General features: G+C 44.3%; 1 protein-coding gene across 5 annotated transcripts in view; it reads right to left on the bottom strand.

Annotated features, from left to right (window-relative positions):
• LOC137369234 (spindlin-Z-like) overlaps positions 1-14,694 on the bottom strand; it is a 113,021-nt gene that overhangs the window by 32,178 nt on the left and 66,149 nt on the right. For all 5 annotated transcript variants that reach the window (XR_010974906.1, XM_068030111.1, XM_068030115.1 and 2 more), the window contains exon 3: positions 8,870-9,087. Coding sequence is in view for 4 of the 5 variants with exons in the window: in XM_068030111.1 (XP_067886212.1) it covers positions 8,870-8,924 (55 nt within the window). In the remaining variant the exon portion in view is untranslated. The remainder of the gene's footprint in view (positions 1-8,869; positions 9,088-14,694) is intronic.

Here is a 14,694-nt window from a genome sequence, read left to right as displayed (position 1 = left end):
TCCTTTCTGTAACAAGTCTATCAATGGTGCAACTATAATGCTGAAGGTTGGGACAAACTTGCGGTAAAACACCACATCCACAAAAATCACATTACTTCCCGTTTGGTCATGGGAACGGGAAAATCCATCAACGCCTGTACCTTAGCTGCTCTGGGCAGCACTCACCCTTGACCCGCAACATGCCCTAGGTAGGTTACCTGAGCTTTAGTGCAACACCTGGAGTGGCTATAAAGGCCAAGAGTCTGCCACTCTAGAATTGGCCACTCCAGGCGCTGCTTCACAAACCACTGACCACCTCCAGGCGCTTACCCATTGTCTCTCGAGACAAGGAGGCCAAAGAAGAAGAAGAAGTGAACTCGCTCTTTGCAAGATTTACCATTAGGTCAGCCGACTGTAACCTTCAGTGAGGGCTTCTAACTGCTCTAGGTGCCCCCCCACCCAGGTGTCACTGTATAATAAATCATCCAGGTACACTACACAGTTGGGTAGGCCAGCTGGTTCATCAGTCTTTGGAAGGTGGCTGGGACATTTCTTAATCCAAATGGCATCATCCGACACTGGAATAAGCCATCCTGGGTGACAAAAGCTGAGATTTCTTTAACTCGGGTGGTTAAGGGAACCTGCCAGTATCCTTTTACGTAGGTGGTGTTTCCTACTCTATTGATACAGTCTTACAGGTGGGGAATTGGGTAGTCATCGCATTTACCTTCCTGTAATTGATGTAGAGCCTTGTTGAGCCATCAGGCTTGGGCATGAGCACAACTGGGGAGCTCCAGCTGCTCTGGCTGGGCTCAATCAGCTTATGCTCCAGCATACTGAATTTCCTCCTGAACCTAGGCGATAGGGATTTTGCTTTACGAGAGGGGTCTCTCCTACATCCACATCGTGTAGGGTTAGGGTTGTGCACCCTGGTTTGTCCCTGTAGATCCCTTTAAATGCTGTGAGCAGCCTTGTTAGGTCTCCTCTCTGTTCTGCGTTTAAATAGGAGAGTACAGCATCTAATTTCCTTAACATTTCGGTGTTAGCTAACGAGACGGTAGGGGGTTCAATTTGGGAATCCTCTAGGCCTCCCTCTAACTCATCCTCACTGTTACTTTCACCCTCCTCTTTTCTGACTGCCTGAAAGACCTGTGCTTGTTTGTCCCCTTCCTGCTGTGATACTGCTTTAACATATTGATGTAGCACAGCCTTAGCTGTCAATTAAATAATTCATCTCTCTCATCCTCTTTACTACTCTGTACGGCCCACTGAACCGGGCTTTCGGGGGTTCACCCTGTATTGGTAGTAGCACTAACACAGGGTCTCGAGGCTGAAATGTTCTGGGCTTGGTATGTTTATCTGCCTACCTTTTCATAGCAGTCTGGGAGGCTTTTAAGTGTTCCTGAGCCACTGCACAGGCTCTCGTGAGCCACTCACGGAAAATGGAGATGTAGTCTAACATGCAAGGTTCATCCCTGTGTCCGAAAAATCTCTCCTTGATCAGCTTAACAGGACCTCTCACCTCGTGTCCATTAACTAATTCAAAGGGACTAAAGCCAGTGGACTCATTGGGTAAGTCCCTTGTAGCAAACAGAAGAAATCCCAGCCCTTTGTCCCAGTCATTGGGGTACTCATAGCAGTATGTTCTGATCATTGTCTTTAGGGTCTGGTGGCACAGTTCCAAAGCATCTTGTGACTGTGGGTGGTAGGCTGAAGACTTTAGCTGGGTTATGCTCAGATTACCCATGGCTTTTTGAAAGATATCAGACATGAAATTCGTGCTCTGATCCGACTGGATCTCAGCAAGCAGCCCATTTCAGGTGAAGAACTGGGTTAGTGCCTCGACCATTACCTTGGCAGAGATAGTTCTGAGGGGAATGGTCTCTGGAAATCGAGTAGCCACAGCCATAACGGTGACAAGATACTGGTAGACCCCTTTTGTTATACAATCATAAAATGGTTCCAGCACAGAAGGAGGCCATTCAGCCCATCATGTTTGTGCCGGCTCTCTGCAACAGCAACTCACCTAGTCCCACTCCCCCGCCTTTTCCCCGTAGCCCTGTAAATTTTTTCTTTTCAGATAATTATCCAGTTCTCTTTCGATGGCTTCAATTGAATCTGCTTCCACCACACTCTCAGGCAGAACATTCCAGATCCTAACCACTTGCTGCGTAAAAACATTTTTCCTCATGTTGCCATTGTTTCTTTTACCAATCACCTGAAAACGGTGTCCTCTGGTTCTGGATCCTTTAGCCAATGTTTCTTCCTACCTACTCTGTCCAGACCCCTCATGATTCTGAACACCTCTATAAAATCTCCTCTTAATCTTCTCTTCTCCAAGGAGAACAGACCCAGAATCTCCAACCTATCCACGTAACTGAAGTTTCTCATCCCTGGAACCATTCTCGTGGATCTTTTCTGCACCGTCCCTAATGCCTTCACATCCTTCCGAAAGTGTAGTGCCTAGAACTGGACTACTAATATTAATTACTTTAAGTTCCTTTGTTTTTGGCAGGGGCCCCACACAATCCACCAGCACTCTGCTGAACGGTTCCAGAAAAGCCGGTATGGGAATTAGGGGTGAAGGTTTTATTGCAGGTTGGAGCTTCCCCACAACCTTGCATGTGTGACAAGTTTTACACAACTCCACCACATCCTTGTGAGTTGTGGCCAGTAAAAATGCTGTCTTATGCGGGCTTAGGTTTTTCGAATACTGACATGTCCAGCCATTGGAAGTTAGTGGGCTATTCTCAATATTTCCCTACGGTACCTCGGCGGCACCACTACTGTTCACTCTTTGTCTGCAGTTCTGTGAAGAGGTCTCCACTTCCTCATCGGCACCTTATTCTTTAAATAGTAGCACTCAGGGACTCCCCCTGCTTCAGCTTCAGTTTGGGCAGTCTGCATTAACTTTGTTAACACTGGTTAGGCTGGCTGAGCCTTGACCAAGGAAGACCTGCTGAACACTTCCTTTGGTTCGTCTAACTTCCCAAAGAAGGTTTCGGTTAACCAGACAGCAGGGTCATCAGTCTGCAGTGCTAGTTCAGCCTTCTGTGATGGAGCTTGTTTGGTCACCACACAGTCAGGGAAAATGCCAGGGACCTTCTCCTGTAACTGCTCTATCTTCCCTGACCTCATTCGGTCTCTCTAAGACCATTGGGGAAGTTACCACGTTCACCCCCGCCAGATCATTACCCAGGAGCAGGTTGACCACATCCACAGGTAACAAGGGACAATCCCCACGGTTATTGGTCCTGAAATAAGGTTGCATTTTAGGTGCACCCGACAAAGAAATGGGCATATACCTCCCCCGGATACTGTTTAGTAATACTTTGGCATTCAATGCACTCTCTGCGGGAAAGGTCATACCTTTAGGAAGACAGGGACATCCAATCCCTAAGTATGACTATGGCCTAATTTTCTGACAGATCATTCACTAATCTCAATTGATATGGAATAATTTTGACTGGGATGAAAAGCGCAGTCCCTGTATTATGTGTCTGTGTGATAGATTAAGCTATAACATAAATTTTATCATAAATACATCATACACCAATGTTAAATTACATATAAAAATCTTGATTTGAAATCCCAGACTTCAAATTCTAAGCTCATAGAGTCATTGATGAAGCCATATTTGTAATTCTATTTGCTACGTAAGGTACCCTTCTATCAAGAGGTCATGGAGAGTGGTCAAACATCAAAGATGATTTAAGGACTCAGGACCATGCTTTTCACCATATATATTCATGACTTGGATGAAAGGACATGGAGTTATATATAGTTTGGAGATGACATTAAGCTGGAAGGCACACTAAATTGTATAGATGGGTGCAAGAAGTTAAAGAGAGACATAGTTTTCTTTCCGTTGCAGCAGCTTATTCGGAAGCAGACAGTGCTGAGCGAGTGATCAGCTGGGAAGGTCAATTTCAACTCAAACTTAATTTTCCTTTTGTTTTCGGCGGACCAGGGGGTTGCTGGGTAAGTAAAAACCTGTATATTTGGGCCGTTTCTGAACCCGTGACACTACACGTGTAGTGTCTCCCACCCGCCCTCCTCCTCTAACCAAAAAAAAAAAGACTTGGTGGTGTGTAGATAAGGTAAGGCTTTTTCTATTTCTCTTTTTTTTATCGTGAGATTGGAAAAACTTGTCGTTCCTTTTTCATTTATCTAGGTTAAGCTTAAGATTAAAAATGGCAGGAGATCTCAGACCCGTGTTATGCTCATCTTGCTCAATGTGGGAGCTCAGGGACACGGTTGATGTCCCTGACTCCTTCACGTGCAGGAAGTGTGTCCAGCTGCAGCTCTTGTTAGACCGCATGACGGCTCTGGAGCTGCGGATGGACTCACTTTGGAGCATCCGCGATGCTGAGGAGGTCGTGGATAGCACGTTTAGCGAATTGGTCACACCGCAGATTAGGATTGCTGAGGGAGAAAGGGAATGAGTGAGCAAAAGGCAGAGAAAGAGCAGGAAGGCGGTGCAGGTGTCCCCTGCGGTCATCTCCCTCGAAAACAGGTATACCGTTTTGGATACTGTTGAGGGAGATGGCTCACCAGGGGAAGGCAGCAGTAGCCAGGTTCATGGCACCGTGGCTGGCTCTGCTGTTCGGAAGGGCGGAAAAAAGTGTGGAAGGGCTATAGTCATAGGGGATTCGATTGTAAGGGGAGTAGATAGGCGGTTCTGTGGTCGAAAACGAGACTCCCGATTGGTATGTTGCCTCCCAGGTGCACGGGTCAGGGATGTCTCAGATCGGCTGCAGAACATTCTGAAGGGGGAGGGTGAACATGGGCACATAGGCACCAATGATATAGGTAAAAAACGGGACGAGGTCCCTGCAAGCAGAATTTAGGGAGCTAGGAGCCAAGTTAAAAAGTAGGACCTCAGGAGGTAGTAATCTCAGGATTGCTACCAGTGCCACGTGATAGTCAGAGAAGAAATGAAAGAATAGTCAGGATGAATGCGTGGCTTGAGAGATGGTGCAGGAGGGAGGCGTTCAGATTTTTGGGACATTGGGACCGGTTCTGGGGGAGGTGGGACTATTACAAATTGGACGGTCTACACCTGGGCCGGACTGGAACCAATGTCCTTGGGGGTGCTTTTGCTAACGCTGTTGGGGAGGGTTTAAACTAAGGTGGCAGGGGGATGGGAACCAAATGAGGAGGTCAGTGGACAGTAAGGAGGTAGTAACTAAAGCCTGTAAGGAACTAAATAATGAAGTCAGCGTGACAAAGGGAAAGAGTAGGCAGGGAGCAGATGATGTACGCAAAGGGACTGGTGGTCTGAGGTGCATTTGTTTTAATGCAAGAAGTGTAGTAGGTAAGGCAGATGAACTTAGGGCTTAGATTAGTACCTGGGAGTATGATGTTATTGCTATTACTGAGACTTGGTTGAGGGAAGGGGATGATTGGCAACTAAATATCCCAGGATATCGATGCTTCAGGCGGGATAGAGAGGGAGGTAAAAGGGGTGGAGGAGTTGCATTACTGGTCAAAGAGGATATCACAGCTGTGCTGAAGGAGGGCACTATTGAGGACTCGAGCAGTGAGGCAATATGGGCAGAACTCAGAAATAGGAAGGGTGCGGTAACAATGTTGGGGCTGTACTACAGGCCTCCCAACAGCGAGCGTGAGATAGAGGTACAAATATGTAAACAAATTATGGAAAGATGTAAGAGCAACAGGGTGGTGGTGATAGGAGATTTTAATTTTCCCAACATTGACTGGGATTCACTTAGTGTTAGAGGTCTAGATGGAGCAGAATTTGTAAGGAGCATCCAGGAGGGTTTTCTAGAGCAGTATGTAAATAGTTCAACTCGGGAAGGGGCCATACTGGACCTGGTGTTGGGGAATGAGCCCGGCCAGGTGGTTGAAGTTCTAGTAGGGGACTACTTTGGGAATAGTGATCACAATTCCGTAAGTTTTAGAATACTCATGGACAAAGACGAGAGTGGTCCTAAAGGAAGAGTGCTAAATTGGGGGAAGGCCAACTATACCAAAATTCGGCAGGAGCTGGGGAATGTAGATTGGGAGCAGCTGTTTGAAGGTAAATCCACATTTGATATGTGGGAGTCTTTTAAAGCGAGGTTGATTAGCATGCAGGAGAGACATGTTCCTGTGAAAATGAGGGATAGAAATGGCAAGATTAGGGAACCATGGATGACAGGTGAAATTGTGAGACTAGCTAAGAGGAAAAAGGAAGCATACATAAGGTCTAGGAGGCTGAAGAAAAGACGAAGCTTTGAAAGAATATCGGAAATGTAGGACCAATCTGAAACGAGGAATTAAGAGGGCTAAAAGGGGTCATGAAATATCTTTAGCAAACAGGGTTAAGGAAAATCCCAAAGCCTTTTATTCATATATAAGGAGCAAGAGGGTAACTAGAGAAAGGATTGGCCCACTCAAGGACAAAGGAGGAAAGTTATGCATGGAGTCAGAGAAAATGGGTGAGATTTTAAACGAGTACTTTGCATCGGTATTCACCGAGGAGAGGGACATGACGGATGTTGAGGTTAGGGACAGATGTTTAATTACTCTAGGTCAAGTCAGCATAAGGAGGGAGGAAGTGTTGGGTATTCTAAAAGGCATTAAGGTGGACAAGTCCCCAGGTCCGGATGGGATCTATCCCAGGTTACTGTGGGAAGCGCGAGAGGAAATAGCTGGGGCCTTAACAGATATCTTTGCAGCATCCTTAAACACGGGTGAGGTCCCGGAGGACTGGAGAATTGCGAATGTTGTTCCCTTGTTTAAGGGTAGCAGGGGAAATCCAGGTAATTATAGACCTGTGAGCCTGACGTCAGTGGTAGGGAAGCTGCTGGAGAAGATACTGAGGGACAGGATCTATTCCCATTTGGAAGAAAATGGGCTTATCAGTGATAGGCAACATGGTTTTGTGCAGGGAAGGTCATGTCTTACCAACTTAATAGAATTCTTTGAGGAAGTGACAAAGTTGATTGATGAGGGAAGGGCTGTCGATGTCATATACATGGACCTCAGTAAGGCGTTTGATAAGGTTCCCCATGGCAGGCTGATGGAGAAAGTGAAGGCGCATGGGGTCCAGGGTGTACTAGCCAGATGGATAAAGAACTGGCTGGGCAACAGGAGACAGAGAGTAGTAGTGGAAGGGAGTTTCTCAAAATGGAGAAGTGTGACCAGTGGTGTTCCACAGGGATCCGTGCTGGGACCACTGTTGTTTGTGATATACATAAATGATTTGGAGGGAAGTATAGGTGGTCTGATTAGCAAGTTTGCAGACGACACTAAGATTGGTGGAGTAGCAGATAGTGAAGGGGACTGTCAGAGAATACAGCAGAATATAGACAGATTGGAGAGTTGGGCAGAGAAATGGCAGATGGAGTTCAATCAGGGCAAATGCGAGGTGATGCATTTTGGAAGATCCAATTCAAGAGTGAACTATACAGTAAATGGAAAAGTCCTGGGGAAAATTGATGTACAGAGAGATTTGGGTGTTCAGGTCCATTGTTCCCTGAAGGTGGCAACGCAGGTCAATAGAGTGGTCAAGAAGGCATACGGCATGCTTTCCTTCATCGGACGGGGTATGGAGTACAAGAGTTGGCAGGTCATGTTACAGTTGTATAAGACTTTGGTTCGGCCACATTTGGAATACTGCGTGCAGCAGTTCTGGTCGCCACATTACCAAAAGGATGTAGATGCTTTGGAGAGGGTGCAGAGGAGGTTCACCAGGATGTTGCCTGGTATGGAGGGCGCTAGCTATGAAGAGAGGTTGAGTAGATTAGGATTATTTTCATTAGAAAGACGGAGGTTGAGGGGGGGACCTGATTGAGGTGTACAAAATCATGAGAGGTATAGACAGGGTTGATAGCAAGAAGCTTTTTCCCCAGAGTGGGTGATTCAATTACTAGGGGTCACGAGTTCAAAGTGAAAGGGGAAAAGTTTAGGGGGGATATGCATGGAAAGTTCTTTACGCAGAGGGTGGTGGGTGCCTGGAACGCGTTGCCAGCGGAAGTGGTAGACGCGGGCACGATAGCATCTTTTAAGATGTATCTGGACAGATACATGAATGGGCAGGAAGCAAAGAGATACAGACCCTTGGAAAATAGGTGACATGTTTAGATAGAGGATCTGGATTGGCGCAGGCTTGGAGGGCCGAAGGGCCTGTTCCTGTGCTGTAATTTTCTTTGTTCTTTGTAAATGAGTTAACAAAACTCTGGCAAATGGAGCTCAATGTGAAAATGTGTGAGGTCATCAATTTTAAATCCAAGAAAGACAAATTGGAATATTTGAGAGAGACTGGGAACTCTTGAGAAACAAAGATTTAGATACCCATCTTCATAATTCACTAAAAGCTGGTGCACAGGTTCAACAAGTAAATCAAGAGTCTAAAGTCTAAAATCTTTTATCTTAAGTTGGTTGGAATGTGAAGAAGTGATGTTTCATTTGTACAGAGCCTTGGTCAGAGCCCATCTGGAGGGCTGCATTCAGTTGGGGACCAAACCTCAGAAAAGATGAAGGGTCACAGACCTGAAATGTTAACTCTGTTTCTCTGAGTATTTCCAGCACTTTCTGTTCTCATCTCAGGGAAGATATACTGGCCTTGGAGAGAATACAGCACTGATTAACCAGGTTATTTGAGGGCTTAAAGGGTTAAATTGTGAGCATCGCTGTATTAACATGGTGTGTATTCCCTTGAGTTTAGAAGGTTGAGAGGTATTCTAATTAAGGTGCTTAAAGTTATAAAGGGATTCGATAAAGCAGATATATAGAAACTAGTTCCTCTAATAGAGGAATCCAGATCAAAGGAGGCAGTGTAAGTTTTTCATCTACAGCACCAATGCTTTTTTGCAATTTCAGAAACTGTTGGAAGTGCAGACCAAATCAAGCAAACACATACTTCAGCTATAACAGCCCTTACCTGCTGCATCAATCGACAACCTCTGACTGGATCGCTTCCCAAATGGGGTCTTCATTCATCTGGATAGGTAGCACAGCTTTTGATAAGGTAAAGCTAAAGTGATGCCGACAGCGTGATGAAAGGTGCCCCAAGCAATGTTGACAGCTGCTGTCGTAGCACTCAGGACTAGTATTAAAAGTTACATGGAACCTAGCTTCGTGCACAAGGATCCAACAGCCCTGTTAAAAAAAAAACACAATGTAACTATTTCTGGAAAGCACATCTGCTTGTCAAGACTTAACTAAACAAATTCCACATGTAAGTAAATATTTTCCAAATCTCAACTTATTTCCTTTGTAGACAAAACGCAATTATAATCACCTTGCTTTAAAATGTCAGTTTGGTTCAATGGTAGGAAATACTACTGAAATAAAATTGTTAACCATGATTAATAACCAGTATGCCTAACTCATTTTTTTTTTATTACATATTTAATCAATATTTTTCAAGCACTTTTAATCTTAAAACCAGAAAGCCCCACAGCCTGAAAATCTGGAGGGAATTTAAAAAAAATATTTCCAATCAATTCTCGGTTCTTCTTTGGCATTGTGCCAGAACCCCCTCAGACCATTCTTGGGGGTGTCCCTGAGCCATCGTTCCAGAAAATTGTGGCAGCAGGCCAGGAGAATCCCTGTCTACTTTATTTACATGAGTATGTTAGATCTGTGCCTATTACAGGTGTACATCCTACTCCAACCCTCAGAAGCCACCCCAGGAATCCCAGCAGAATATAAAGTGGGTGTAGCCTCTTTCTCCTAACATCTGCTCCCCGTAACTAGGCATTTTTATTATGGTACATTTTTCCTTCTTGCCCAGCTAAGGATAAATCGTGTAAACAACAAAGCTCATGATTCATTTTGCTGCTCAACAGTAGATTCAGTACCCACCTTATTTTGGCTTTAATGAAATATGTAGTAAGTAGCTGAAAAAAAAAATCACAGCTAAGTTTGGGCTTGATCCCATTTAATGTCCAACATGCAACATGGCAGACTGGTAAGAAAATTTAAAGTTCATGGGATCCAAGGGAAAGTGGCAAGTTGGATCCAAAATTGGCTCAATGGCAGGAAGCAAAGGGTTATGGCCAACAGGTTTTTTTGTGACTGAAAGGCTGTATCCAGTGTTATTCCGCAGGGCTCGTTACTGAGGCCCTTGATGTGGAACACATCAATGATTAGACTTAAATGTTGCGGGTATGATTAAGAAGTTTGCAGATGATACAAAAATTGGCCATATGGTTGATACTGAAGAAGTAAGCTGTAGATGCAGGAAGATATCAATGGACTGGTTGGGTGGGCAGAAAAAAAAATGGCAAATGGAATTCAATCCAGAGAAGTGTGACATAATGCATTTGGGGAAGACAAACAGTGGAGCAATAGAGGGGCCTTGGAGTGCATGTCCACAGATCCCTGAAGGTGGCAGGCTAGACAGGTATGGTGGTCAAGAAGGTGTGGTGAGAGTACCTGCCCTGGGCATCAAGGCAACATTTGACCGAGTGCGGCTTCAAGGAGTCCTGGCAAAACTGGAGTCAATGGAAATCAGGGGGAAAACTCTCCGCTGGTTGGAATCATAGCTAGCACAAAGGAAGATGGTTATGGTTGTTGGTGGTCAATCATCTCAGCCCCAGGACATCACTGCAGGAGTTCTTCAGGGGAGTGTCCTAGGCCCAACCATCTTCAGCTGCTTCATCAATGACCTTCCCTCCACCATAACGTCAAAAGTGGGGATGTTCGCTGATGATTGCACAATGTTCAACACCATTTGCGACTCCTCAGATACTGAAGTAGCCCGTGTCCAGATGAAGCAAGACCTGGACAATATCCAGACTTGGGCTGATAAGTGGCAAGTACCATTCGAACCATACAAGTGCCAGGCAATGACTATCTCAAACAAGAGTGAATCTAACCATCTCCCCTTGACGTTCAACAGCATTATCATCGCTGAATCCCCCACTATCAACATCCTGGGGGCTACCATTGACCAGCAACTAAACTGGACCAGCCGCATAAATTATGTGGCTACAACAGCAGGTCAGAGGCCAGAAATCCAGCGGCAAGTAACTCGCCTCCTGTCTCCCCAATGCCTGTCCACAATCTGCAAGGCACAAGTCAGCAATGTGATGGAATACTCTCTACTTGCCTGGACAGGTGCAGCTCCAACACCCAAGAAGCTCAACACCATCCAGGACAAAGCAGCCCGCTTGATTGGCACCCCATCCACCACCTTCAACATTCACTCCCTTCACAACCAACCAGTGGCAGCAGTGTGTACCATCTACAAGATGCACTGCAGTAACTCACCAAGGTTCCTTTGACAGTACCTTCCAAATTCGCGACCCCTACCACCTACAAGGACAAGGGCAGCAGATGCATGGGAACACCACTACCTGCAAGTTCCCCTCCAAGCCACACACCATGCTGACTTGGAACTATATCGCCATTCCTTCACTGTCACTGGCTTAAAAACCTGGAACTCCCTTCCTCAGAGCACTGTGGGTGTACTTACATCCCAAGGACTGCAGTGGTTCAAGAAGGCAGCTCACCATCTTCTAAAGGACAATTAGGGATAGGCAATAAATGCTGGCCAAGCCAGTGACACCCACAACCCACGACTGAATGAAAAAAAAAGCATATGGGATACTTGCCTTTACTGGCCGAGGCCGAGAGTATAAGAGCAGGGAGGTTATGCTAGAACTGTATAAAACACTAGCTAGACTGCAGCTAGAGTACTGCATACAGTTCTGGTCACCGTATTACAGAAAGGATGTGACCGCACTAGAGGGGTATAGAGGAGGTTTACGAGGAATGGAGAATTTTAGCTCTGAGGTAAGATTGGATAGGTTGGGGTTGTTTTCTTTCGAACAGAGGAGGCTGAGGGGAGATTTAATTGAGGTGCATAAAATAATGAAGGGTCTAGATAGAATGGATACGAAGGATCTATTTTCATTAGCAGAGAGGCCAACAACTGGGGGCACAGATTTAAAGTAATTGGTAGAAGGAATAGAGGGGAGTTGAGGAATAAATTTTTCACCAAGAGGGTGGTGGGGGTGTGGAACTCATTGCCTGAAAGGGTGGTAATGAGGTAAAACCTTACTGCATTTAAAAAAAAAACAACTGAATGTGCACTTGAAATGTTGTAACCTACATGGCAACAATCCAAGAACTGGAAGATGGGATTAGCTGAATAGCTCCTTTTAGGCCAGCATAGAGATGATGGGCTGAATGGCCTCCTCCTGGGCTGTAAATCTTTCTCTGTTTTTCAATGTTTCTAATTTCAGCCAGCACTAATGGCAACCTTGATTGTTTTTCACCCACTGTAACACGTGAGTGCTGAGGCCAATTTTTGGTTGTGTAACTAACTTTGACCAGTTAACCTGGCAAAAATCAGAGATGAAACCAGGGACTGACTTGATCTACTGGCTCAGCTATTCCTTTTATTAATCTGGTACTTTAAAATTAATACAAAATCTCAATCAGATTTTTGATGAGAAAATAATTAGAATGAGAAGTGCAGAGAATACACACTGACAAACATTAATGCTTCGAGGTTTGGGGAGGAAAGAGGAAGAAGAAAAAGATGGACATCAAGTAAGGAAATAAGCTCACATCCATAATTCTTTGTATTTAAGATCAGGAAATTACCAATGTTAGGCAAAGTGGTAACTGAAGATAGAGTCTTTTTCCTGGTGGGATGGAAAAAACATTGAATGACTATTGCTCTTAAACACCACCAAACTTTCTACAACTCCTCAGGAAGACCACCAGCCCAGCCATAAGTAAAAGATTTAAAAGTAAACATTTCTGAAATTTCTATTCAACTCCTAAAGCTGATCAGCAAAGCTACAGAATACTAATCCAATCTCACAAGCTACAATTAGCAGGCTGGACTAACCATGTTAATAAGCACTTCATCTGCTGCCACCAGCACATGAACCATTCCATTCCATAGTGCATCAGATTGTTAAAGTTCTTAAAGCCATCGTTCAATAGTCTTGTTATATTGTTGTACTTAAAAGGGAAACTGCAGACGGCAAACAGGTTCTATTTAGGCACAGAACACTTCAACAACTAGTCACAAGCATCAATTTATTTCTTATTCTGTACCACTCTGTTACCTGACTTGCCTGAGTCAGGTGGTTCTGGATTCAAGTCCCATGCCAAAGACTTGAGCACAAAGATCTAAGCTGACATTCCAGGTAGTACTAACAGAGTGCTGCACTGTCAGACGTGCTGCCTTTCAGATCAGATGTTAAACCAAGGCCCCGTCTATTCTCTCAGTTGGACATAAAAGATCCTTTGGCACTATTCTGAAGAAGAGCAAGTGTCCTAGCTAATATTTATTCCCTATCACCTTCACTAAATAATCTATATTATCTGGTTAATATCACATTGCTGTTTGTGGGAGGTGGTCATGCACAAATTAGTTGCGTTTCCTACATTACAGCATTGATTACTCTTCAAAAGTTCTTCATTTGCTGTAAACCATTTAAGGACGTTCTGAGGTCTTCCTTAAAGTTTGCCACTTTCTGACAACAGTTATTTGACCGTTGTGAAGACTAACAAATTGCTACTACAGCAAACTTGATTGAAAAAATAAAGATCACATATCAAGGCCAAACACAGAAAAATCATTGATTAAATTACTAGTATCAGAAAAAATAATTCAAGTTGACATTTTATCTTCTGTACATTTTAGCTAGCAATAGAGTCGTACAGCATAGAAACAGACCCTTTGGCCCACCGCGTCCGTGCAACCTCAATTAGTAGCAAGAGTGTTAATGCCTCCAAAGCAACTAAATAAGTTGCATTAAATTGGCAAAGTAGAAAACATTCATTTTAAAAACTGTTATCTTTTGCAGAAGCTCCTCTCATGCTGTCTGGATGAAAATTTAACCTACACGACAAAAAACATATTTCTGATAGAAGACAGATATGAAGGAGCATTTGGTGTGTTCTGCATATTGTCAAATTGTCCACCTTCATGTTCTCCACCTGATTACTTTGTTACAACCTCAGTAGAGACCGCTAGCTTTAAAACAAGAGATACGAACTTCCCAATGACCCGATTAAAGAATCACATGACAAGATTTCACATTTAAGACTTTTACTATAACAACTAAACTTAAAAAAATCAACATTAACTAAACAGTACTTAGTATGTAGCTAATACACTAAATTACAGAGAAAGGGACTTCCCATTAACTTAATAAAACACTCGAAAACCCCATACCACATTTATACAATAGTGTTCTCAGCAGAAAAAAGATATCCTTGCAGTTAAAAGTCCCAAACACCTCCTAGTTGCAATGGGTTGAATCACCCGGTGTCCTTCTCAAAGCCAACGTCCTCTACGCTCACTTCTTCTGAGCACATTCAAGTGGACTTCTGTTAATAAGGCAACCTCTGGTGACCCCATTGGTCTTTTCTCCTCCGCAAACCTCAAGCCTTCGAACCAGTTTCAAATCGTAGCAGCCTTTTGTTCTATCAGTCATCTGAGAGCAGCTGTCTCCCCAAAAACAGCCCACTGGCCTCTTCCTCTCTCTAGGCTGCTCAGCTGATTGCTGGACTTTGTTTCTTGCTTTCAGCCCCCAGACCCTGGAAAGCCTCTTGCATTTATCCAGATCAAAAGTCCATAGTCGTTTGTCTATGGCAATTCTCAGAGACCATTAGTCTGACTTTAGCAAAACCATCTGGGCCTTCCTTTGTTTCCAGGCATTAAAAATTGCAACTCAAATCTGCATTTTAGAGCCCTGGCTCCCTGTTTACAGTCTCTGTGTCTGAGGGAGCAAA

This window comes from Heterodontus francisci, chromosome 4 (genome assembly GCF_036365525.1).
Source record: "Heterodontus francisci isolate sHetFra1 chromosome 4, sHetFra1.hap1, whole genome shotgun sequence".
Taxonomy (NCBI): Eukaryota; Metazoa; Chordata; class Chondrichthyes; order Heterodontiformes; family Heterodontidae; genus Heterodontus; species Heterodontus francisci.
This window is presented reverse-complemented; position numbering and strand designations above follow the sequence as displayed.